This window comes from Anas platyrhynchos, chromosome 6 (assembly GCF_047663525.1).
Source record: "Anas platyrhynchos isolate ZD024472 breed Pekin duck chromosome 6, IASCAAS_PekinDuck_T2T, whole genome shotgun sequence".
Lineage (NCBI taxonomy): Eukaryota > Metazoa > Chordata > Aves > Anseriformes > Anatidae > Anas > Anas platyrhynchos.
This window is the reverse complement of record NC_092592.1, coordinates 39,042,854-39,070,006: the sequence shown is the minus strand read 5'-3', so window position 1 is coordinate 39,070,006 and position 27,153 is coordinate 39,042,854. Positions and strand designations below refer to the sequence as shown.

The 27,153-nt window shown below is 44.3% G+C and overlaps 1 protein-coding gene across 6 annotated transcripts in view; it reads right to left on the bottom strand.

The window, feature by feature from the left end:
* The window catches only part of PTPRE (protein tyrosine phosphatase receptor type E), a 92,672-nt gene that overhangs the window by 46,004 nt on the left and 19,515 nt on the right, over positions 1–27,153 (bottom strand). Inside the window, exon 2 of one of the 6 annotated variants that reach the window (XM_027460261.3) lies at positions 20,882–20,963. The exons of 2 other annotated variants lie outside the window; for them this stretch is intronic. Coding sequence is in view for 2 of the 4 variants with exons in the window: in XM_027460258.3 (XP_027316059.3) it covers positions 3,791–3,876 (86 nt within the window). In the remaining 2 variants the exon portion in view is untranslated. Of the gene's footprint in view, positions 1–3,573; positions 3,702–3,790; positions 3,984–20,881; positions 20,964–27,153 lie in introns of those variants that run through there. 3 more of the 6 variants (XM_027460258.3, XM_027460259.3, XM_027460257.3) reach the window with 3 other exon arrangements.

The following is a 27,153-nucleotide window of genomic DNA, read 5'->3' as shown; positions in this document are numbered from 1 at the left end:
ACAGCAGCACGATGTATGGGCTGTCTGCACATTCAGACAAACCAGAAAAGGAGAACATGACGTCTGGATATTTGAGAACTCACTCATAGCACATCAAGAAAGATGCTACCCAAAAAGTTATATAGTAGTTTTGTGACTTAAATCACAAAGCACCATCACAAATCACACTGCTAACTGCTCGGGTTAAAACAAGCCTCCCAGGCTCTGACAACTTTCTTCGCATGCAGAAACCTTTCTATAACCATGCTTAACCCCGTTCTGAACTCCCATTAAAATGTGGTAACTCTACAACCTGGTGAATGCAGACCTGGAAATGCAGGAAGGATGCAGCCACCCTGGCACCCAGTTTGGCATCCCTGTAACTGGGAACCCCAGCAGGGCTGGGATGGGGCTGGAAACCCAAACACTGGCAGCAACACAAGCCAGAACCGTCCCAAAAACATGGGAGCAGCAAGAACAATGTTGTTTTGGGGATTAAAGCTGCAGCAACAGGAATTCCTGCAACCCAGACTGGCACAACACGGCCGGGGACCACACTTGCAGGACTCGACCCCGCAGCTGCCCACAGCTGCTTGTGGAGCCTGTGCCCCAGCACAAAAGCATTCCCACTGACCAGCAATTCTCTCTGGCAAAAATGTGTAAGGAACCATTACAAAACCAAGGAAGTGAGCCAAGCCAGATGCTGAACTCATGCCCTGGATAAATCCTTTGTACCACCTGCTCTGGGATGGCTCCGTACGGCGAGGCAGCGCCCTGCGAAATGTGCCGAGATTCACTCGGGGTAACAGCTGTGTGTGCACGTAGGGGCTGGCTGGGCACGCACCAAAACCTGCTCCTTGGGTATTTATTGCAGGGACACAGCTGCAGCGGGGACAGACGGCAGCTCCGGGGTCCTGCAGCTCCCCGGCACCGAAAGCCACAGCGATAGCTGGGCCGCTATTGCATGGATACTGCAGCAGCTGGTGGCAGGGGGCTGTATTTCTCTCCTCCTGCAACAGTCACTAAGTTAGCAGATAAATTTAGCTACATAAAGTAAATATATGACAAAAAGCAGCAGCTTTAATTCAAAATCAGGCCTTGGGACATGAAACGCATCTGATTTTCTCATGCATTATTAAGTCACACGCCTACTAATAGGCCATTTCTCTCAAAAAAAAGGATCATTACCAATGCAAATATCTAGGGATGCTGAAGTTCTTCACAGCCTGGAGGCTCCAAAAAATAAACAGAAAGTTCTTTACAGCCTAGGGTCTCAAAAAATAAACAGAAGCCATGCATTTACTACTAAGATTAAGCTAGCAAGCCTCTGAGTTACTGGAATGTAAAACCCAGGCCGGCAGCCTGTGCTGCACCCCAGGATGTATTTCAGGACAGATTAGGCTTTCTTGGGCAGGAAGGGGCAGGGAGGAGATTTCCCTTTGCTCAAGTTTGAGAAAAAAAAAAAAAAAAAGAAAGAAAAAGCATTAGCATCATAAAAGAGGAACGAGAAATAAAAAGTTAACCCTGAGAGGAAAAGCGCTGATGCAGGCTGGAAAAGCCCCCAAGGCCAAGTGACAGCAGCGTGCAGCCCAATGACACTGGTGTTGTGCAGCAGCTTCCCATCACAAACACCGATGCTGGGCTGTGAGGGTGACCCGCCACCGAAACAGCCTGCATGGGAATGCAGCAAATTTTCCATCGCTTCAGCTCCAATCAGCACCAGACTGCCGAAATGTGCATAAACAAGAAATAAGGAAGCAGCACGGCCTGAGGTGCAGCAGTGACCACGGCAGACAGACAGACAGACACATGGTGTGCCAGCACAGGGAACCCAGCCAGGCTCAGAGCCTGCAAATAAGTCTGGCCCCAGCCAGCTCACCCCCAGCTCACCCTCATCCCTATGGATGTCCTGTTACTAGAGCTTATGGCTGGCTTTTCGGGATCACAGCCATGAATAGCATCAGACAAAAAACGGCCTTAAAACTTTTATTTCCTTTAGACTTGCTTTTTAAAGGAAAGAAAAAAGCAAACCCACTAAGACAACAAGAAAACCAAACATATTCCAGCGAAGTGCTTCAAAATCTCCGCACACAGACTGCATCTCTTTATATTAACAAGAATCATTGCACTCAAAATTCTTTTTTTTTTTTTTTAATGTCCTGTTGTATCTTTTAAACTTCTATCAATCACTTCAAAGAAAAGAACGATCAGCAAAACAAACAAACCAACAAAACCCACCACTCACCTGATCTCAAAAAAATGTATTTTTTTTTCTTTTTGAATTGATGTCAGAAAAAGGAGGAATGAGAACCCGAGGCAAAAAGTACTTCTGTTTCTGTGGCTGACCCAGGATTACAGCTCGACATGTCTATAAAAGTCACTGGGACAAGACAGCCGACCCCCAGACGTACAAATTACGAGGCTCCCCATGAAGGTCCCCCCCAGCAGAAGCCGGCAGGGTGGCGTTGTGCAACCTGCCAGAGGCGGTGTTGTAACCTTGTTCCTCCTGCAAAGCACCCGGTACACACAGCACGCTGCCTTCCTTCTCTCCTTGTCCATGAGGAGAAATATGCAATGGAAACAAGAAATAGATACCTGGGAGAAGGTGAAGATTTGGGGCCTAGAAACCTACTGCATTGATTAGGCACTCTTCAGCACGAACTGCGCGATATGTACAGTAAGCGTTAAAAAAATCTTTACGTTAAGCTTGGGAAAAAGGAGAAATCTTTACAAAGCTAAAGGCATTATTTGACGGAGCACTGTGTGCATTGTTAAGCTTAAAAATTAAGCTGTAAATTAGCATACACTTTGAAATGATGCTAGGTACCGCATGGCAAATGAAGACCATTTCAGATAAAGCTGGTTCTGAAATCAGAGACACGGAGACTTGAAGTAAAACCCACCGAGGAAGGCAATGATCTCTGGTGGATCCACTGACAGCAGACACCGAGCTGCCTGAACTGCCAGCAGCTGCACTGCCAGAGGTGCCCTTCACACGTGCCTTCCTTACCTCCCCTTCATCGTCCTTGTCTCAGTTTTACAGCCCTACAAAGGGATGGATTCATGTCAGTTCCTGGAGGCAACGACACTCGTACTGTAAAGCCAGGCTCTTGACATGCTGTAAAAGACTAATGGGCACTGCAAATTGGGGCTGGAAGCGGCAACTTTCCTCCACAATTATGATTATGGTGGACTGGGGGATCTCTGGGGTGGGCACAAACAGCACAGCCAGCTCTCAGACCTCCCCAGCCTGCTCACCTTCCCGGTTAACATGAATTTTACCACAAGAAATCAGAGCCTCAGTTTGAAGGTGCTCCGATTGTACAGTAAGAACTTACATGTGGGTCAACCCAACCCAACCCAACCCAACCCAAGCCATTTCACCCACTCCTTCTTTCTTAGTATTTGGGCAACACTTTGGCACTGTGTGCATACGCTATCTACATAGAAATACAGTACGTAAGAATGGTAAAACTTCCAATACACAAGGAGGAATGCAAAACAGCCCGAGGAACAGGTTAAAAGATCATCAGGAGGTTTAACAGACAAAGAAATCCCTGCTGGAACTGTGCCCCCCGCTCCCCCCTGTGTTACCTGCTGGGGGCCGGGAGCCCTTGGCCTCCATGCGCCCGCGCTGCCGCCCGGCTCCTCTTCCTCTCTCCCATCCACTTACCCAACTGCACGTGAGTTGCACTCTGTATCTCCAGCCCGATGAAGCAACACTCTTCTGATAAACACGTCTTACAGTCTCACGCATTTTTTGCTACTCTAATGAAGGAAGTACCTCAAAACAAAAGCGAAGGTTGCTGACCTGTTTTTGGTCTCGTTTGCTGCTGACCACACTGCTCCTTCGGCCAACCAGCAGATGTTACGATGCTGTTCAGAAGCTGCTAACATACCGCAAGGTTGCCCTTTTTAATTTAAGGAAAACCCACAACACTTTCTAGTTGCTGTTGGTACGGGGAGGACAGGCACCCAGGGGTCGTGTGGCTCCCAGAAGCTGCCGGCACAACATCTCCTTGAGCTGTCTAACACCAGCACACCGACCCAAACCCCTCAACTTCCACATAAAAAACCCTGATGAGGAAGCTGCTTTTTCACATCTGCTCTGGACAGAGGTAAAGCAGTCCTCTCCAAAGACTAGGCTGACAAAGGCAGCAAAGTGTTAGCGTTTTCATCCCAGGTTGGCTAGGAATGATGAGCTACCCCCGATGCTGCAAGTCCATGCCTAACAATGCCCTGCCCATCAGCAGCACCCGGACACACACTGCCTCACGTAAGAAAACTGGATACTTTAAACTTTGTTAAGTCAAAAAATTATTTACATTCTCATTTGTGTATTAAAATACACTGGCAAATGCAAAAGTAAGTCCATTTCTCTTTCATAATTAATCTGCCCCTAAAGCTCCTCGTTTCAGACAGAAAGGTTAAGACTGCAGCCTTTAGGCGCCAAGAGCCCCACAGATAATTCTCTCAGCTTTTTCTGTCTAATGTCAGCTGGATCTAATTTTTTCTTTGGAATGAAAACGTAAATTTCATTACTGGAACATTATTAAACTTTTCATTTCTTAACCTCTCCTGAACAGCGATAATTCACTCTCAAAACAGGGACAATTTCCATCTAAGCCAGTAATTAATCAGGAACAAAGCAGAGCAGTACAACACAAGCTATACAGTGTGCTATACAGGCTATAGCGGGCTGTGACTCCTCGTACCTGTGAACAGCTCTCAGTGCCTGCACTAGTGCACAACCTCAAGTTTGTGATTTCTTATGCAAGTCAAGAAAGCTTGCCTTAAATAAGGGCTCTCGACTGCATTGATTTTCTCCTTCAGGAGACATGACAAAATGTATGTCCCCAGTTATACATCTCCACTAACCTGCAGAATGGCAGGATGTCTCGTGACAACGTTTCTGCACTGGCCAGTCCTCTGCTCCTCTCTACACAATTCAGTCTTAAAGGTGAAAAAGTTATCCTGTTTCTGTGATATCTCACTTCTTCCTTCGTGTCTGAAAAACTCTTCACAGCCAGTACGATTTGCTGAAATTATTATTTCATAGAGTGTTCATGTGCATGTGTATTTGATGCTCAGCATCGTGCAGCCCTGTGCTGTGCACAGATGGTTCTGCACGCTCAGGGAAGGAGCCGCCAGGTGAGCTCAAGGAGCTGGGTAGGGCTGAGAGCACACACGTACTTGCAAGTCTGCCCGTTCGTTTCCCCATGCTGGAAGCCTGGCACCCCTCAGTGCGTTCATTTAAACCTGGATGCTAGCATCCATCCTTAATGAAGGAGATAAAACACCCAGGAGTCCTTTCCTGCTCTACCAGGACACCTGGAGCTGGTGTGCTGGGGACACCTTGGCTGGAGTCACCCAGGAACGAGTTCCACAGCCGACACGGCAATTCTCTGTACCGCAGCTTTGCAGAAGGAGCAAGGCATTTGCAGACACACCGATCGCCCTCTTCCGCCTCCTTTCCAGCCCCCGCTACCCCTTGTTTGCCGCGACTTCCCCAAAGCACTGCAGAGAAAAACCACAAGGCAGCGGCTGGAGAGGTCAGCAGGGAGCGGAGCCCGGCAGGCAGCACCCCACGGGTTAAATTGGAGGAAAACCAAACTACCTTACTGCACAGCTCCGAACCGAAGTGCTGAGCTGCGGGGGCTTCTCCTGAGAGCACACACCTTTCTGGGCACATACATTTTTCAGGGAGTTTCAAAAAGTTCAGGAGACAGGACTGCTTTTGTACAGCCCAGCACACTGTTACGTGCTCACAGTATTGCTCTGCAGCGTAAAGATAACAGTCCGGGCAAAATACCTATTTTTTTTTTCTGGATAAAGCAGAGTATGAGCAAAACTCAGCCCTTCTCCCTCATGTCCCCTCCCAGAATCTCTCGGGTATTTGCTCTGCGATACGTGCCAGGACGTACGTCTGCAGCCTCCTTACCGGGCTAGGGATGTGACTTCCAATGTGAGAACATTGGAAAAAAACTCAGTGTTCACAGCATAAAAAGATCATTGATAGCACCTCATCAGTAGAAAAAAAAAATAGTACACATCTCTACCTAGTGCCTTGGAGCCTTAAAGACATTTGAACTGTTACGGCCAGAAACTGTTCTCCTCTGAAATACCACTGAAAAAAAGCAGTGAAAGTCAGGTGTGATATTCAGTCTTACACAGTGCACTTTCAATTTATTCTACACCTCATTGCTACTGCCCACATACTAATATACTAACATTCAAGATGATAAATTGCAGAAAAATTAAGGACTGTAAAGAATGTGCAGTAAACAATCACGGAAGAACAGCTCGTGCAATTTTTATTGGGTCCTGTAACCTTTAAAATCTCCAAACCCTTACTGATACAGAGGACCAAGCTTAAGATGGGTTTTTAAAAAAAACCTCCCTGTAATGCAGTAAGTTCTCAGATAAACATGTATTTAGGTCAGTGGCTTCCCCGCCCTCTCCAAAAAGTGTGCCACTTACCCAAAATACGGGAATCTCTCTCCGGTAGAGCTGCTGCGTCTTTTGAGAGGATGTATAATTAGATCCGGCACCCAAGGACATAGCACTTATTTTGTTCTAATGGTCTCTCTACGTTTTTGTATCAGGATTTTTCTCTCTTCAGTGCCACATAAGAACAGCCCTCAATATAGAAATAGGTTTTCTGGTCAACTGTGATGTTTATTATGAACTCCTAATCCTGCAATTTCTGCAGGAAGATCCTCTTTGAAAACCTTCAGGAAAAATAACCAAGGTTACTCTCTGGTGCTTGAAACGTCATTTTTGTACCCCAAATTTTGTTCGTGAAACTTGCTGATTTCTGTTTTGTCTAACTTTTTACTACTTAATGCTTCCTGTTGCAACTTCAGCCCGCTATATTATGCATCCACAAAGGACAAAACTGGGCCAGAAGATGCAAGTTGTCGGAAAATAATAAATTGATTAATGACAAAGCGAGGAAGAGCAATACTAAGTATGGGCAGCTCAGCCATCCTATGGGAACTGCAACGTTTGCATTCGTCTTTGCGTGACTGCAACCCTGCAGCACCACTCAATCCAAGAAATTTCAACAAAAAGAAAAGCAAAATGAGTTGGCCTGAGGGGTTTATGTGGTTCTCCCCGTGCAACATCTGTTCCCTCTCTCCTCCCCACTGCTTCTGCTTCCAGCCCTGATGAAGATGCAGCGCAATGCATACATCTGTTCTGCTCGCAGGTTTTAAATAAAGCTGGAGATCCCAACTTGATTTGTGCAAAACAGGCACGATGCTCATTTCCATACGCACGTGGCCAAGTTTTAAGCATCAGCCATTTGTGCAAGCGCTGCTGTTTGAAGGAGCTGGGTTTAAAATGCGAGTGCGCAACACAGGGCTAAAGCCAAGCAGGCACGATGCCAGCCAACCGAAGGGTAACCTCCCAAAGGTGGCCACAAAAAGCAGATGTGAGAAACCAGTGGCAATCCTCCAGCCCGTACCAGTGCATAGAGCTGCTCTGCGGGGCAGGACCTGGCATTTCTCCTTGCTGAGCCCCGTGTCCCCCTGCACAACAGCACGGCCACCACGTCCCCCATCAGCTCTTCCCATGCCACCTGCAAGCTGGCCTGGGGGACTGCCAGGTGTCAAGGGGTCAAAGATGCTGGAAGCAACCCCGAGGGACCCTGCGAGCCTGTTTTGCCCCACTCATGCTCCCCTTGGAGCCCCCCAGTTCAGCCAAGTTTCGTGCCACCTCACTGCCCCTGACCACAGCCTGCGTCTCTTGCAGGGTCTCACAGCCTCACTCAGCCATTTTAATAGTGCAGGAGTGCAGCATAAGTCTGTAACTGTATGCACGGCCTCCAAATTAGTTTCATCGCTGCCTACGCACTCAGCAGTCACATTCACTGCTTCAGAAACACGACAGCGAGAGTGAGCTTTTCTTGCCCCAAACAAGAGCAGAGAATTATAAATTAAATATCACCACTATATATAGAAAATAAGCTCTCTTTCCACTGCAGTTATAATTATGGAAGTGTCATAACAACTTCAGCTTCCCGGGATAAATAAGTATTATCTGCAGCAAAAACATTTAAACATGACACGTCCTCACCTACGTTAACGTCTGTGTCAAAAAGGTGTAGGTCAAAAACCCCTTCCCATGAGAATCTGCTCTAAGCAAGCACGCAGTGTCAGTCACAGCTCTCGTCCCCTAACTCTCCTATTCCCAGCCCCAGAAAATCCAGAGATTTGGGGCAGCGGCTGATTGTTTGTGTATGAAAAGTGAAGACAAGTTTTGTCCGTCAGAGATGAGCAGAGGATGCCAGATGGCCTTTGATCTGAGAGGTTTACACTCAACCTTTTATTTTTCCTTCCTGGATATTTACATCCTGCTGGCTCAGAAAACCGAGCAGCAAGATGCACACAGCGACCTCCACAAGGGAGGCTCAGATCCTTCTCCTGGACGAGCACCTGTGCCGCATTTTTTCTTTAATCCTAAATCCGGGGAGAATCTTCTACAACAATAAATCTTCCGTTTAGCTCTCCCGGCATCTCAGCTTTGCTAAACCACGATTCCATGCAAACTTTGTCAGTATTTCTAAGATATTGGCCGAAAAAAGAAAGGATTAGTATTCCAAATACACAGGCAACATTAATCCAGAAGAAATTAAACAGAATCCGAAATGTGACAGCTGCAAAATGTAGAGCACCGATGATCTGAATCACAATCTGCCTTACCTGAACTTCGCTACAGCCACTGAACAGGCAGAGTGTTTGGGTGTCACTTCTAAAATGCATACTTGGATCTCACAGCAGAGATGTAGGGCTCGGTTCTTCACCAAAATGAAGACTACTTGGAAAACAAGACGTGTTTATACGTAAATAACCGTCAAAGAGGCAGGAACACTCATTTATAAGATTTTCAGGATTTTTACTTGTCTTTTTATACTCCTGTAATCTTTCATTCCTCCTAATCAACATGAAGTACACTGTTTAGCTGAAAGCGAGCACATTTTTATTGGGTTGTAAGAGGCATCACACATACTCGGAAAGCAAGGCACCGACCCAAGCGGGGAGGGAACCCCTTCGAGACGAGGACAAAAATCTTCGATCCAGGCTCTGCATCCCCTGACAGGGCAGGAGAGTGTTTATGGCTGCCTGATGGGAGCTCTCTGGCGAGATTATCTTAATTGTAACCACGTTTAAATTACTTAGGTATTATTTTGATTGTGAATAATTTGATAAACATCACCTGCAGAGATTTTTTATTTAATTCATCTGCTGGAACGCACTGCGACATACCCAAAGTAGGCATTGCCTCTATGCAACAGGTACCTTGACTTAAAGGGAAGACTCCATCGCTGGTGAAAGGCAGGCTAATGCACTGCACGCTCATGACAATGGGAGTTGTAAGCCTGTAATACTTTCCTGATCCATTCTTGTTAACCAAAGGATTACAATCCATTCACATCGCTGAGTTCTCCCAGCCACTTAGGCTAGTACAGCCAATACATATTTATTGAATTTCTTCAAGCAAACCCAGCAAAGCCCTTCAAATTTAAGCCCAAAGCATTAAAATCAGCTTTAAGTTTTCTTCGGGGCTGTTTCAGATGCATATTTTATATAGGCTCATTGGTAACACAGTAATCTGGAATAATTATGAGGGCTTGATAGCAAATTCACAGAGCGTTCCCAGATATGTCCAAAAAGATCTGAAAATGTTCCATTTTGATGTTAACTTGGGAACTGTTCTTTGAAAAAAATACAACTTCAAACACTCAAGTGAAGTCTAGCACATACCTCTAACGTACTTGTAAAGTGTCCTTGGAGCTTCAGCGTTCAAATGCAGCACAGGCGAAGATTACAGCAGTAATTAAGGCACTTTCTTTTAGAACTGGCGCCAGAGATTCTTCTATATCCCTCAACAACAAGGAACCACAATGGACTGCAAAAGGCACCACTAGGTAGGGCTCGCTGCACTGACTTTTGACAAAAAAAAGCAAAGCTTTTGATTTGCTTACGTGTTGCTTGCGAAACAGCCAAGGCAGGATCTCTGCAGCCTCACGACATCCACAAACTAAGGATCGTTTGGTCAAATCACAGTTTATTAAACCTAAGAGCTTCTGATTCTCTAATTTCAGGTATTTACTGTCAGTAAGTGTTTCAGGTGAGTTTTTACTTTTCAATTCAGGCAACTTAATCCCTAGCTTTAATATCTCAATGGAGACAAGAATATTCAAAATAATGGGCTTGAATGATCCAAATGATGTACAGCCCATACTCATCCTGTCCGTACGTTCAGAAAGGTCATCCCACTTTCTCAGGAAGGAAATGGCATATGGAGCTCATCTATTCAACTGTCAGGTTTTTTCCACGTATAAACAAACAGAGGAAAGCCATCGCAGTCTTCAAATGTTAATAACGGGAGGAAAGGTTTAGAGGTCAGCTCTTTATTGCGAACTTCAAGTTCCACCTTAGGAAAAATTGATGTAATGGACCAAAATATATTTCCCCAAAATAACTTAATTCTAAGGCTGCAGTTACAAACAAACAAACAAACAAAAAACTACCAACGAAACAAAAAACCCTTAAAATGCCTTTTCTGAGTAAAGCTTGTTCATTATCTTGTATTCCTAGTTAACCTCGGGAACTGGTTTTATATATAACGAAGAAGTGGTACTTCCCAAATTATGTAGAAGGCTAAAAATATTTCAGCAAGTTCCCTACAATTCTTAAGTTTCTATGAGAAAAGTTGTTTCCCATAGATAAAATCACAGCATGCAAACCTACAGTTTGAAAACAGCTCATATTCGCTTCTAAATATCTTAAGAGTAAGTAACCCACCACGTCGGCTCTTCGAATCAGGTATAAGGGGAATTGTGAAGGGGTACTTTCACAAGGTGTAAAGCATGGTGCCTCCATGCTTTGGCAAACTTCATCAGGAATCTTTTGCTTCTTTTAAATATCTAAAAATGTATGGATTTAGGCTATCAACCCAAAACGCTCCAGTAATCTAAGTTATCAATATGGACAAAACCAAACTCCAGCCACCCTGAGCAGCAGTACTGCTATTTGGAGACCTGTGAGTGTGTTTCCTACCCAGGTTAAAATACTGAAGTCTTACTTTATGATAGAGGTCGAGGTCACTGCAGGCAGGGTAGCAAGATGCGTGCCATGAGAACAACCGGCGAAGCTTGACAAGTTGGCTGGACTTCTCGTGAGAAGGGGTAGGGGTGCTTTGAAATTTTACATTTAGCATTTAGTGGTTAAGCAGAAGCAGAGTAAAATAGGTGTTATTAAAACGCCATATGTAATATCATATGGTATTTTCTTAAATAGTTCAGCTTCTTAGCTGAAGAGGACGTGAAATGATAATTCAATGCAAAACAGGCTCTGACTCAGTAGCACGCTGCTTTGTAATTATCGATTTTTCATTTTTTTTCCACAGTTCTGTTCAAGACTTTTAATAATTCAGTAACTTCCAGATAAAATTTAATACCAATTCTGCACGTTTTGCATATAAAGAACTAGAGTGAACTGATGCACTGAGGAGCAGCAGAGGAGCTCGCTATTAAGAACATGTTTTGCATTTAAGAAAATGACTGGATGCATGCATATGTCCTCCGATGGCTTTAAATAAGAACGAGAAAATATAACTTAAGCTTCCCTTACAAAATCAAGGTGCTCTGGTGGCTGGTTTGTTTGTTTTTACACCTATGTACAAACACTCCAATGGGGATACACACAACTTGCACTTGATAACTTTATGACTGTAATTAATGCTGCATTTCTTCAATACTTTGGGTTTATTCCCCTTTATTTTTATTGAGCCAACAGTGCTGATCTACAAGGGCCTTTACAAAAGCATTAGAAAAATCCCCATCACGATTTGTTTTCAGCAATGAGAAACTTTGAAAGAAGAATGTGACAGCACTACAGCCAGACACTAATAATATTTCTTGGCTGCAAGAGAATTTGAGATCTCTCATTTTCCCAGAAGGGGCCCTTATTTTCCTGGGTTGCCATGGAGATTTTCCAGTATAGCTGCTCGGGACCTGCAGCTCCCCTTGGCCAGCCCGTAACGTGATGGCTCGCAAGGTGCAGCACCCCCAGCGATGGCACCCGCCGTGGGCACCACAGTGCTGGAAGGAGCAATGTGCTGGGTGGCAGAGGAAATGATTCCTCCGACTTGCAGCTCAGATCAACACACAGAGAAACATCCCTGTTAACTTCTACACAGATGAAGCTAAACCACATCCATTTATTCCTTTGTTTCCTACCTACAAGAGAGGGGTTGCATCACTTGCTATTGATCTGTGCAGCTTGGATACACTGAAATTCGTACTGGAGGATGTTTTTCAATTTATTTCAGTGAAGTTGCAGGCTGCTGCATTTGTCTTTGCCTCTGAAACGCAGGGGCTGGTGCTCTTGAAGCATGCTGCAGGAGAGGAGCAGACTGCAGTCTGATTTACTGCCAGGTTTATATGCTCTTAAATGGGAACGTGAGGCACAGGCAGCAAAGGGCAGGTTGCTGCATCGTGCCAAGGCCCTGGGCTCAACTAACCACCCCAAATGCGAGGTCTGTGGTTTCCTGAAGCTGCTGTTCCAGGGGGGACAGCAGAGGATGATTCTGCAACAGCTTCCGACAGCAATTCCCTGCATGAAGGAAACCTTATTTCCCCATAAAGCCCCCTTCTGAGGGCAAAATGCAGCTCAAACTAATTTACAATGCAGGGCCGTACCTTCCCAACAGGCAGCATTTTATTAAAAGGAAAATGACAGTGATAACTTCTCCAATATTTTCTGACACCAAACTTTTAAATTTCTAAGTATGGCACATAAGTCATAATAATAATAATAATAATAAAAATAAAAACAACAAAAAGCCCCCAACAAGCCGCGTTTTCAGTTTGCTCTCTCCCTTTCATAATACAGAGAAGGGATATGACACCAACGTAGTCATTTAGAGAATACCTAATGATTTAAATCTGATTACATATTCCTAATGAACTGTGCTGCACGTGCAGATCCTTGCAGCAGCGTGTCCTTGCATCAATCTGTCACACGACAGCAGAGCAGGCTGGTAAAGTAAATACACTTTGGATGCAAACACGATGGGGCTCAGCAGAGACTGCAAATAAAAACCAACACCGAAACCTGCTTCGCTTCCCTTTACTGCTTACACTTCAAAGGAAAAAAGAGGTCACATCAGTTTGGGTGAAGTCAGCTGACAGTGTGTATTTAGGTTTTTTGGGGTGTGCTTTAGTACTGCAAATCCTGCCCTGGCAGCACGATGAGAAGGGTGACGATGCACAACTGGGCTCCTGCATGGAAATGACCGAGCCCTGCTGCACAAACCAGACACTGCCCTTCATGGGGCCACCAGCACAGCACTGGGGACAAGGAGACACGTGCCATGTCCCCACTGTCACACTCCAGAGGGAGCCACCAGTGAAGAGACTAGGGAACACCTCTGTACTAATACAGCACTTGCTTTTGTAATTATTCTAACGATCCCAACTGAATTAGGTAGCAACACAGAAAAGGAATTACTAAAACTTTATTTATCAACATACTTTTCCTACTTTTTCACACTTTTTGGTTTGGACCAACTGAAAGCATTTCACTGACAGTGTGCAAGGCGCAGAGGACAGGAACTGACCATCTGCTGGAGGAAAATTCCCTTTCCACCCAAAAAAGAAATCTGCTGGTGCTACCTGCTGAGACAGACACACATCTGACCTTCCCAGTCATGGGGTATAGCATATGGCATTGGGAAAAAAAAAAAAAAAGAAATACTTTGGAAACAAACCTGCAAAGGCATAGCTCGTGGGCACGCAGAGCCCACAGCCCACAGTGCTCGGTTTGTCTGAAAATTAAGGTTCTCACCTGCAAGCCAGACTGACAGCAGGCAGCTGCTCAAACACCGCCACTCCTGGCAGCAAAGCCCACATAGTTATTTTCTAATATCTGAAAGATTTTTTTATTTTGTGCACAGGCCGAGTTACAGTACACGCCCGTATCTGTAAGCATCGCACGCACATTACAGCTGGGTTTCTGGAGAAGACGGACACTGCACAAGATCATCAGCGTGAATTGCCAGCTGGAAGGTAGGCAATCCCTAGTTTCAATACTTTCTGATCCCACGGCCTAAAAGCAAACAGAAATTAAAGGTTTGGCTTAACCAGACCTGTAAGGAATGCGACAGGAATAGTTGTATTTGTTTTTTCATGTAATACATCTAATTTTGCATCACAGGAGAAGGCTGGGCAGAGCTGCTGCAAGGAGTGTTTTTTTGGGACCTGCACAAAGCGTGCAGCCCAACAGTGCCGAAATTTCCCCCATAAACACCAGTCAGTAGCGACTGCATGTACTGAGAGATGGAAACGTGGTGATTGCTTCTGGGTCGATGTTTTTTGCCTGGACTGTTACTCTGAACCTGCAAAGAAGCCTTCCAATTCCAAAGCAGCACACAAAAAGGGTCATAGCTCAAGGAAGACAATACAGCTATGCACCCTCCTTTCTTTTGATTATTCTCATTTTATACCTCTGAAATAAAAATGCAGCCCAGGAGACATCCTGGAAGGTTGTTATGGAAGCGATAATGACAAAAGATGATTCCTATTACAGAAGATTTCTATTACAGAAAACTGCCGTGACCAGAGCGCGCTGACCTGGGCACTGCTCCTGGCAGCCGAGCACGCGGCCCCTGCTCGGGGAGATGCCTTTCCTCCTCCCCGCCAGCCACCCTGCAGTTCTCTGATGCAAGGGAAATGTGGAAGTACAGGGCAGGGAACGCTGGCACAGCTCAGTCCTGGATGGAAAAGGCAGGTGGTGAACGCAGCCCTCCCCTCGTGTCCGTGCACGCCATCAGCCACCGATGTCCTCCTCTGGGGGCTCCCCTCTAGGCTCACCTCAACTCCACCTTCTCCAGCAACACACCAAGCTCTTGCCTCCAGTTAACAGCACTGCTCAAGGATTAGCAGAAGGGCTTTCAAGGAAGGAAGGAGCTGAGCAGGCGTTTTACAACCTTTGTATGCGTTTGCACTCCCCACTCCCACCCCCTAATCCAATTGCTTCTTTTACTGCATTTAAGCCCACGGACAAAGGCAGAACCACCTCTCCAGTTTCATCCATGGTTTGCAGAAACTGGGTTAAAGCAATCAGAAAAATGCATTTGTGACATATGTAAACAGGAGAATGAAAAACTTGCAGTGGCTGGGAGCAGATGGGTGCCAGCTGGTTTCTGAGACACGGCTGTAGCTGCGCGTGGTAACGTGGAATCAGGAAGGCACACCAAAAGAAAAGTTGAGCGCTGAACACGGGGCAGCTCTGTTCCCTTCTGGAAGGCTTATGGCTCCTTTGGGACCTTCACAGGTACAAACACCTCACATCACAGGTTTAAAGCCAGTGTCCAAGTCGTGGTGGGAGAAAAATGACAGAATGTGGAGGAACTCCCCGCTGCAGCATTAGGAACTGAGGCCAAAGGGCTGCACTTTGCCATTACCTATTCATGAATGAAGTCCTCATAAGTCCTTCTGAACTTTTTTTTTTTTTTTTTTTTTTAAGGGGGCTGGACTTCAAATCTTGGCAGCGCAGTGTTTAATTAGCAGATAATTTTGAGCAGTGCATTTCAAGCAACACAGGCAGGTTGAAAGCATCGCTCAAGATGGAAGGAAGAGGAACTGGCAGAGGCCCAGTAACTGGGAAAATACAATGAGAAATAAATCAAAAGATGATGAGACATCTTCTCCAAAGCAGAAACAGAGGCTTGCAGGCAGGACGGCAAACCTTCCTGGAATATCTGACTGAGCACGAAGCCCTGACGCTCCCCAGCCTGGTTGCAAGCAGACCTCGCTCCATGCACCCACGCTGACCATTTGTGCCACGTGCTATTAATACGCAATATAAATATACAGTCCCCTTCTGCTGCTGCTCGGCTATCGAGGACGTTAGCTAACACTGAGTGCACAAGCATATGCTAACGTGAGGCGGTATCATTCAACAGAAACAGGCTGGCAAGAGGCACCGCCTGATGGAAAATCCATCCATTGATTTTCCGAGGGCTTGCCCGATCGTGCAGGAATGTCGCTGTCGCTGCTCCTGCTGTCTACAAACAAACAACCCAAATAATATTTGCTTTCCAGAGACAGCTGGTGTCAACAGCAGCATGCATTTACTGTCCTTTATTCTCCAGAATAAACTGAGATTTTATTATTGAATATGCTTTAAAAATCGCCTCTGGAATTCCTGATGGCATTACCGTTGATAAACACCTGTGTATTTTCAATCCCTGACAAGGCACCGGTTAGCATTCAGATTCCTATCAATTCTTTTCAAGAACTGATATTAAGAAGAATTGTTACACTCAAGCACATTTACTAAGGAATAGAAGGGGAAGAAAAAACTGTATCTGATTAATAGTACAATAACAGTAATAATATAGAAATGTGCTCTTGGGAAAGATTTATCACAAGCAAGTGCTTCTCAGAGTATTTACAGCAGATTTTCTTATAGCTCACAAAAAAATATAATTTTGTAAGGATTTTTAAAAACACTTATTTCTCTTCCTTACTCTGTATGTTGGATTCTGCATAAAGGAATGTTTTCCTTTATGGAAAGGGGTTAAAAAAAAAAGTCACTCTGTTTTCCCACCAATCCTGAACAGCTTTCTTTAAAAGACAACACATGCAGAAAATAGAGACAATATGAAATGCATAACAAGTTGTAGATTTGACCATTATGTTTAGAGATGCCGGGCTATTTCATCCAGAAATATTTTGGTGGAAAATACCCGTTGGTCAAATCTGGGTTGTTACCATGGGAATAGCTTTTTGGACCGAAACTGTATCCTGGACCCACGATCAAAGAGAATTATATTTCTATTTTGGAAATGAAGAAGTATGTTAATTTTAAAAAAGAATCCGGCATTTGTACAGGACACTCCGTTCCCAGTCTGCAAGCTGTATTTGCACAAACACAGGAGCAGACAACAGCAAGAGCAGCGTCTGTAACCCCACTCAGGGGAACGGGCTGGTGGGCACCGCACTGCCCTCGCTCCCCTTGGCTCCGAGTGCCAGGAGCACCCACTGAAATAATGGGGTGGGGAAGTTCCTCCCATTGCAAAACCCATTGTTTCCTAAAGTGCAAAATTATTATTATTTTTTTAATTTAAAAATTCATATTTTTTTCTGTCCCAATGTTTATTATCGCATCCTCTGAAATAATAAAGCTGGCAAGAGCTGCATGTCTGCCCGAGCCATCTGCTGCTGCCGAACCTGTCCTCCAGTTCCTCGCTTACACTGCCTTGACTTCACTTATTTCACTGGCACACTGAGGGCAGGACACAAGCAGGTTTGGGGTGAGAAGGAAGGACTGATGAGAAGCACTTGTCACACCACAGGGGCACTTCAGCAGCCACCCCCAGGGGCTGTGGAGGTGCTGGGGTTCCCACTCCAAGCCAGGCACCCGCACAGCTGCTCCAGGGCAGGCATCGCATGGTACAGGAGTAATTTGTTATTCCATATCCCCCACACACCCTTCCTTTTGCTTCCCTGCAGAACAAGTAGTACCTGCACACAGCCACCACAGCCCTCAGGGCCCATTTCAGAAGATGCTTTTGCTTTTAATATGAAGAAGAACGTGAAGCTTTCGCTGAAAGTCTGATTTTATAGGTATCGAGCCAGGTTTTTATGGATCGGAATAGTGTGCTCCCATTACTTCTTCTGACATAAAGAAAGAAAAAAAGAGACTGCCAGTATGACACAGCTAATTAAACAGCAGCTTTTTAATAAGACAACTATAAAACTTGAAGATGAGCCGAGATTCCCTTAGGCCACAGCACCATAAACACTTAATTTTAGTTTGTCAGATACAGAAATCCTCCAAAATTACTTAAATGACACTTTTAGCTTCAGAGAATATGAAACACAGTGGTCAACCTTCCTTCCTTTTGACAAGCCATTCTGAAGAAACAGGTTTAAAAAAGCATCTCGGAGATCTTCAGTATGAAAGCAGTGTAATACACACGTGCACAGGTGCTACGTGCCCAGATGTGCGCTCCTCCAGCCCAGCGCCTTGCAGCTTTTGGGCAAATTTACCCTGACACGTCGAGACAGGAGGCACACACACCTCCTGTATCTCCCTTCTGTAGTCCCAGAGAGCGCACACATCTCCAAACACAGACACATTTGTTAAATTACTTTATACAAACTGATTCTGTCAATTTGCCTTTTATTTACCTGTTTTGCAGTCGATGCAGGACTGCAGGAGACCCAACGCCGCTGCCCCAGGGGATCCATCTTTTCAGATCACCTGAACGCTGCTGCCTGTCAAACTCTTCCTTCACAATACTTCAGCCAAAGAAAGGGTGAGCAGTTTTATAGACCAAATTCAGCGTGCTTGTGTAGTCCCTCCCTGGTGATGGAAACCTTGATTTCTGAGTATTTTGCTTGCAGCTTTAGCATGTGATAACTGCTCATCCCATGGATTCAATGGAATAACCCAAGATGCTCTGCCCATGCTCAAACATTAAAATTTTCCTCCTGTGACTGGAAAAGGAGACGTTCAGGTTGATGGATGACTGGCTGAAGCCACAACAAACTCAGATCCTCTCTTTTTCCAGCCGAGCAGCCTACTGAGAGCCTGGCCACACTGCACGTATTTCTACGCTGGGAAACAATGAAGGAAATCTACCTGTGATCCAGCTACATGAAAAAAAGTCAGCAGACAGTCCTCAACCTCATCCACCAAATCTGAAAACCTTTGGAAAATGTAAGCCAGTTTTTTTTTTTTATTTCCAAGTCAGAGTGTTTTAACCACAACTCCATTTTCAGAGTCCCAAAAACTGTCACACACCAACCCCAGCGGGCCCACAGGGATGTCCTGTCCCCCAGATGGCCTTTATGGCCTCGCAGACCTACTAAACCCCTGTGTACCATTCCCCCTAAGAAGGAGATGTTGGCTTGTCCCCATTTCGCACACCTTTCAACAGCAAATAAATGGAGTTGTACACACAGCACACTGCAGTGATGGAGAGAAATAGAACGAGAAATAGAGAAATAGAGAAATAGAACTACATCTGCAAGCAGCTCTGCATTGTGTCTGAAGCAGATCCCTTCCTTTTCCATCACATCAGACGTTAGTGACAGAAACCTGCCCTGTGGCACGCATATTTTGTGCCTACGATCTTATTTTCCAGCTGAAGTCATTAATGTACAATTTAGTGCAAGTTAGCTGTCTCATAAAACATATCTTAGCCTTATCAGAAGCAGCTCCAGAGCAATTCTCAAAAGAAATCATACACTGAATTCTTCTCCCTTTATACTCAAATACACCACATACATTCCCTGAAAGGCCACCAAAGAACCATAGTCATATTGCTGGGAAGAAAAAAAAAAGAACGAAAAAAAATAATGGGATTGCAATTCATTTCTAGGCTCCAACTGATTTTGCACTCCTTTCACTATCTGAATTTTTTCTCTGTATCATAGGACTACACTATATAAAGATTAAAATTAAAATTAAAATTAATAAAATGAGATCGCTGGATAGCACAAAGCCACAAGGCTAATTATCAACAAAAGCGATGGTAACTAAACTTAGGTCAATTTCTGAATACTTCATGTACCCATCTTGTCCTCTCAAGGAAAAGTGTATCAACAACCAAACCCCTATAACGTGTACAATCAAAACACACTGGCTTCCAAGAGACCTTTTATTTGTCTATGGGTCAGGTAGGTCAACTCTAAAGGAAAGAGAAAGCATACTTGTGGGAGGAGAGCAAATAAAGTTATAAACATCCCATGAAACTGAACTCCAGCATGTCTGAAGGAAAGGTTTCCAGCCATCACCAAAACTGCCATGAAAGCTTTAAAACTGTGTGGAAAAAGTGCAAGAAGCAGTCAATCAAACTCCTCACATTTCTGGACCTCATGGTCATCCCTTGTGTACCCAGGTCAGTGAAAGAAAATGCAGCCGTCCAGCTACAGGAAGAAATGCACAAACAGAAAGCTAGCTTACAAGAAGTGGAATGAAGTATCGGGAAAAATTACAGGTCAAAGTACAACAGGCAGTGAAATGCTATTTCCTGGTCAGGTCAATCTCTCAAACCCCTTCAGATCAACCCAGAAGTTTTGCTGCCCATAACGGATTCAACAGTGACACAGTTATGAACACAGCAGGGTTGAAGGAAAGAGAAAAAAAGTATTTTGACAGAGCTACACAAAATCCCTGAGATATGCCACAGAACTCCTGTTTTATGGAAAACCTTTCGAGTTTTCATTGATTGACAACCTATAAACTTTTCTCTCTCTCTCACACAGGCACAGAGCTTTGATTCTTCCAGGGAACCAACTAAAGGCACTAACTAAAAATAAACAGATCAGCTTAAGCATCTCCCTTAAAAAAATATTCTTATTTCACAGCATGCTAATTAATATAACAGAACCAATATTTTCATATCAAGATTAAGAACAGTTCATTTTCAGCATTTTTCTCAACAGCAGATCAATTTAAGATGCAATTACCACCAATGCAATTATCTGGCAATTTGCTCACTAAATGACTTTCAAATATGTGTTACTGAGATAAGGCAATGCCTTCCTTAAAGTGACTTTGAGCTGGTGAAAGAAGAACCTGCAGGGAATATTTTCTAAATGATGCACATCATGATTCTTCAATAATAAAGCAAAACTCTTGCTTCAGGAGTAACATATAGGCACACAAACAAAATGTACAGCTTTGTGGAATAGGAGGGGATCACTGGGAATAATATTATGATACAAAATGCATCTAAAGGATTTTCCTCAAAAAATATAAAACTGACTTCAAAATATTGACATCGTCATATATCTAACCCCATGACACAGGTGACAAACGGCTAGGAGGTGAATCACTTACTTCTGCCCTTTACTTTTTCTGCTCTAACTACTTACAGTTTTTTCACAACAGTCTTTCACAAGCAGCTGCACTGGCATCTCGACAACACAAATGAAAGAAAAGCCATTCTTCAATGACCTGGAAAAAGGACAGATAGGGAGGTGACAAAATCTGCAGATTTAAAGTTATTTGGTCTGGTCAAACTTTACATTTCCCGATTAGAACTAGGGAAAGATATGACACAACCCAATTATGCTCAATGTAAGCTAGTAAAACATGGAAAAATGCTTCCTGTGCACCCTGCTGGTCATCTCTAAACTCACCAGACAGCAAAGACGTTGAGGAAATCTCACTGCCCCTGAAAAGGGCAGTAGAGAATTCAAACCTCAGGAGAAAGCCTGGAAGAACTGGGGCTTTGAGCAGCTTCTGCACCTCTCCAAAGCAGAAGCCTTTGGCTCAGCTCTGGGGACCAAATCACAGCACCTAGGAACACCCATCATTGGTGGTCCTGCCTGAAACCAGAACAATTCTGCCAAATTACTCATGCAAGCAAGCATGAGTGCCGCAGGCAGCTGCTGCCCCATGCTGCTTAGACTGGAGAGGGATTTCCCACTGAAACACAGAGGTGCTCTGTTAAATGCAGTACCACAACCATGGGGGTCACTTGCCGTGGCTCCTGACCACCAACTCTGCCTCCTCACCTACCAGCGCTGACAACGAAGCACTTCTCTGCACAACAGAGGCCAAAGGAGCTCCTCTAGTGGCTCACTCATCTTTAGCTTTTCTCAACCAATGCAATTCCCCCGGCAGAATATAATCCTGAACTTATCTGCATATCCGTGCAGCTTCCCAACCTTCTCCTTCCACTAATACCTAAATCCAAACAAATTCTGTGTTAATGCTTGAGGCTCACAGAGGTTCCTCCTCCTATTCTGCAGAAACCCTTCCCTGCTTCAGCTGAAAGACTGAAGAAAATCATTAACGATCCATGATATTTAACAGTCTGTGACTTTTAATTAGTACATGCTTATTCAGATATGCAAAATGCATTTCTAGAACCACAAAAGCAGACTTATCACAAGACTAACTGCACCAGCTTGACCAAAACTGACTACTTTTCAACACAGAAAATTCAAACGAGACCAAAACTTTGTGGTAGCTGTGACAAACCAGTATCTCATTTCCTTTACAAACCGTTCCTGTTTTAGTGAGGTAGGAATAGCACTATTTTTGATATAAATACGATGGGATGGTTCAAGAAGATGAACTCTTTCCAGAGGACAGGAGGTAGTGACTGACCAGTATTCAAACACATTATCTATTGATCCCTGAAATAAGGATTTACTTTAGTTTCTTTAAAAACTGTGAACTATGGACTCTAATGATGCTTTTACAAACAGTTTTATTCAGGAAGTCAAATATACTGATCAGATTTACATTACAGAAAAACAACTCTTTCCAGGTGTAAATAAAGCTCCCACTTTGCTTTACAGTCTGCTAGAGGCACTAATATTTTAAGCATTACTTACACATAAAATTTTGCTTTCTGCTGAATCAACAGAATAGGTTTTGATTTTTCGTAGTACAGCAGCTAACATGGCTAAAAATAGCAACATAAAAGTACAGCCACTTTATGAAAATTAATTTAAAATATAATTCAATGAGCGGCTACAGACAGAGGATGTTCGAAAGCTACGCATTCCCACAGAGCAGCACAACCATCTACAGTGATTAGCTATGCTGTTCCGTCAGTACAAACTCTCAACATAAAGGATAAACGTTTTCTTAGACTGGTCATAATAATAATGAACAGGTTAATCATATTGATAATAAAATCTTGCAGGATCTCCTGTGTTTTGGGATAACACTGCATGTACCTGAGTGCAGCTTGAGTTGCACAGAGATGTGAATTCACTCTAATAAGACATTTGGGGAATTAGTTTTTTGCCCTATTTCTTTTTTCCTTTATTCACAGTTATGAAGGATTTTAGCTGGGCATCAGTGCTGGGTGAGACTGAATAGTTTCGGCTGAGAAGGCCCTTTGGGCAAGGCCATGCTCTAGGGCGGTGGGACGGGTGCCCATGCTGCTGGCTCCCCAAGCAGGGGTGCTACAGCCTCACTGGGCCCCTTCTCCACCATTGTACAGCACTCTCATGAGGAATTTTCATCCCATCGTACAACCAGCTCCAACTTTTCTTGATGCAACTTGCACCCACTGCCTCCTGTCCCCGTGCTGGGCAGTTCGGGGAAGAGCCTGACTTGGTCTTCTCCACCGCTGCCCTCAGGTAGCTGAAGACTGCAGTTTGGGCCTACCCTGCAGCCGTCTCCCCTCCAGCCTTCACACGGGTGTGATGTTTACTCCACGTCCTCATGGCCTTGCACTTGGCTTTGGCCAACACCAGGAGGCTCCCCATGCCTTCCCCGTTCCCCACAGGGCAGCCCTGCCCTCCCGAACCGGGCCACCTGCCAGGCCGCTGCGCAAGCACTTCATCTCACCATCCCCGTCACCGACAGAGATGTTACACGTGAATACATGGCTGAATATCACCCAGCAGAAAATGATGTATACAGAACTTTGCTCCCCTGTTTGTTCAGATTAAACGAGGAACAGCTGCTGTGCAAACGTGACTGCAGTTTGCTCTCTGCTAGAGCGTCGTAGCAGTCATTTCATTCTGATCCCACGGGGCCGCAATGATAAGGAGATATCACATCCCACAAAAGCATGAATGATCTCCTGGAAGGCCCATCCTCCTTCTGACGTGCAAAGCCTGCCAAGTTTCGCTACCTACCTTCCGCAAGCTTCCACAGATGTTAACTGATTTGGCAGTTTTCTTCATGACAGAATAAATAATTTTTTAAGGGTCCTGGCCAACATAAACAGGAAAAAAGCTCTGTGTTCAAAGGTCACGCTGTGCATGCCTTCTATGTTTTTGATGTACAAAGGATGTTTGTGAGGATGTTTCGTATGTATACAGAATACAAACTCAGGAGGACATTAACTAACATCCAACTCGTCCACTGCATCTTAGAGAAACAACAAAAATTGCTTCATGATGCATATAAAACGCTCTAAGAGCTGCAGTTATTTCAGCAGACTTCAATTGCTAGTGTTTTGACCATTTGCCACAAGCACTCAAGAGAGACAAGCTCACAAATGTCACTACATCTCAATTCAGCAGGAAAACAGCTCAACTCAGACATTCCCTGATAGGCGTGCAACTGCATTTATTTCCATCACACTGGTTACTCTCCTGCATTTCTGGATTTTTTGGCTCACCTCCACCCCCCAAATAGGGGAAAATAGGTTGAAATGGGTTTATGCGTGCCTCCTAAAGGCTTCTCTTCAGCATTCTTTTTCACCTGAAATAAATTAATTGCATCTACTGACAAGATTTCAAGTCCCGAAAGACGTATTACAGATGTTTTTAAAATTGACCATAGAAAACTCAAGGGTGGCAAGGAGCTCTGGAGATCACCTGCTCCAATCTTCTGTTGAAAGCATGTCCTTAGGCTACATCTTCCCACAAGTACTGCTTACATGTATTTAGAATAGAAATGATGACAATGACTTTTACCCCGTGCACATTCAGGAACTTCCTTGTGTGCAAGGAACACCGGTGTGCAAGGACTCGCTGCACACCCAGCCGGGGATAACCACACAGATAAACTCTGATGATACCAGAGGGTGGCACTACACCAGACCAGCCCTCAGCAGTTACACAGCTGTCTCAGGGACCTGCCCTCCACATGCCTTCAACTCGCCTTCAAAACAGCTGCTCTGCCTGAAAAGCAGTGAGAACTGCTTCGTGGGACATTTATAAGGCTGTCCTCTCGGTCTGTGTAATATCCAGGCATTTTTCTACAGCGTTTGTCCTGAAGCAGCACATGAGATCATTGGGAAATGCCTCTTCACCTGGATTTCCAGGCCTGTCCACGCTGCTGGACAGGGCAGGGACTCAGGGATGTAGCACCACAAAAGCCCCACACAGCACCTGGGTCATGCTCAGATACAAACAGTGGTGGTTGATGTTCCTCTGCTAATCCTATTCCAGCTAACCCCACTGGAGCCAAAGCAAGAAGGGACCAACCTAATTCCAAAGAGAATAATTTGCACTGAAAGTTTATATAACTTCAGTCATTTCTTTAACATCTGGGCCTAAATGGAACAATGAAACATAGCAGATGCAATGCATGCGGCTTGCAGTGTCATTTAAAATATTCAACTGGTACAGTTTTCACCATAAATGCGTAAGCTGGCCCTAAGTCCGTCATCTTAGCCTACTAAAATTTCACAAGAAATCACCCTGCGGCATGTTTCTTGGCCTCAGATGACCGCAGTCCCCAAACAGTCATTTATTATTATCCATTCCCAGCACAACGGAGTACAGCAGTTTCACAAGATAGTTTTAACCATCTTTATAGTTCAGTCAGATGTCATACTCTGTGTAAGTCAAGTCAACTAAACACAAGAAAAAAAGAAACAAAAGGCTTTTCTGCCTTTACTCATCAGCTATCATTTGTACTTTAAAATACACCTTTCCTACAGCCTAAGCCATGTTTGCAGAAAATAGAAACCCCAGGAGCCAGAGGCCCACCTTAGCAGGCTGATTCTCCTCAGAAACCTGCCACTGCAGGTCTGCAGAAAGACTCAGCCACCTGAAATTGGCTGCCACCATAAAATTCAGTAAGGCAGAAGGAGATACTTCACCTTATGATGTCTTTCACTACTGCTTCCCCACGTATCATCAGCTTTCACACCTTCAGTCACTTTTATTGACCAGTTATACCAGAAAAATAACACCGAGACTTTATGGTTTTGATCGCAGAGCAACAGATGGGAGACAGGTTTGGGAAGTAGAGGTGGAAGGAAAACAAACAAAAAATACAGAAGCCACAAACTGAACCATTCAGCTGTCAGGGAGGGAAATCCTGCAGGCTGAGGCTGGCTGGTGGCTGGGATCACTCGGTCCTCACCATGCACCTCCACTTCAGCTGGCATCTGCCACCCGCCTACGCCAGGCTCTTCATGCTGTCCATCAGCCATTCACGCTGACATTCCAACCTTCCAAAAGCTAACTCAAGCAAAAGAAAAAGCCTCCTCGAACTGCTGAGCACAGTCCTCGACTCTGCTGCCAGATCCTGAGAAAGTTCTGTGAACTCCTCATGAATAACTCCCCCGTAGCAGCGAACACTGCTGGATTCATTTAGAAAACAAAAAGCGTATTATAAGAAAATATGCTGCTCACAATTCTGGTGTAATATCCTCAAACAACAGTGTAATGTCAAAAATGGCATTTTGCTTTCTCTAACTTGAACAGTAAAATTTCTGGCTCTCTCTAAACAAGCAGAAATTTCAGGTTTCCTTCTACTGTAGAAGACCCATTTTTTCAAGACAATTTTATTACAAAATAAGATGTCTAAGCCACTTTTAATGACTTTGTTCTGTTTTTCCATTTTAATTACTGCGTCTCAAAACTCCTTGTACGATTAGAGAATTTGTACAACCGCATACATCGCACAAATGCACAGAGAACTTGTGCCTGCAGCAAACCACCGTTCTGCTACGAAATGTCACAATGTTCATTTAGAGCTGTCTAAACTCATGAACATGAAAAGAAATCGCAGCATCTCTGCCACTGCAGTTTTTGCTTCTTCCAAAACAAAACGAACGAACCTAAGAGAAACTTTTTCAGTTTCTGGGAAGAAGGCTTTCATTCATTCTTGCTGCTGCCTGCCTCCTGCCACCTCTCCCCCAGCGATGGCCCTGCCACCATCAGCTTAGCTGGGACCAAATGCACACCTGAGGCTGTATTATCCACACTACTTCTTGAACTTAACGGTTTATGCACTTACTTAATCACACATAACCAAACACAAACAAAACACTGCAATATTCTTTAAGAATATGGCTGTTTCCCTGTTGATAGCCCCATTCCTTCTGTTCTTTAGTAGGTATTGTGGAGGAAGCACCGTGAGTACAGAAGTGCAGCATGGTACAAGACAGTCATCTTTAGGAAAGCTTGTTCTTAATTTCCTCAGTATTTAAATTGCATTAAGATCACCTAGTTAAAATTGGTGTACATACACTATATTTACGAGCCATGTAACAATTTCCATTTGTTACATGGAAACATAATTTTCATAGCATTTAGGAGTTCTCTGCAATGGAGATGCATTTCCTTTAAAAACAAAAACAAAAACAAAGGTATTTACATTATTAGTTTTTTCCTCCAACTTTGAGGTTGCAAAAATAAAGCTTTGGCTATTTAAATATATGATTCAGATCAGATATTAATGAAAGGTCAATGTTTACATTTTGGCCTGCAGT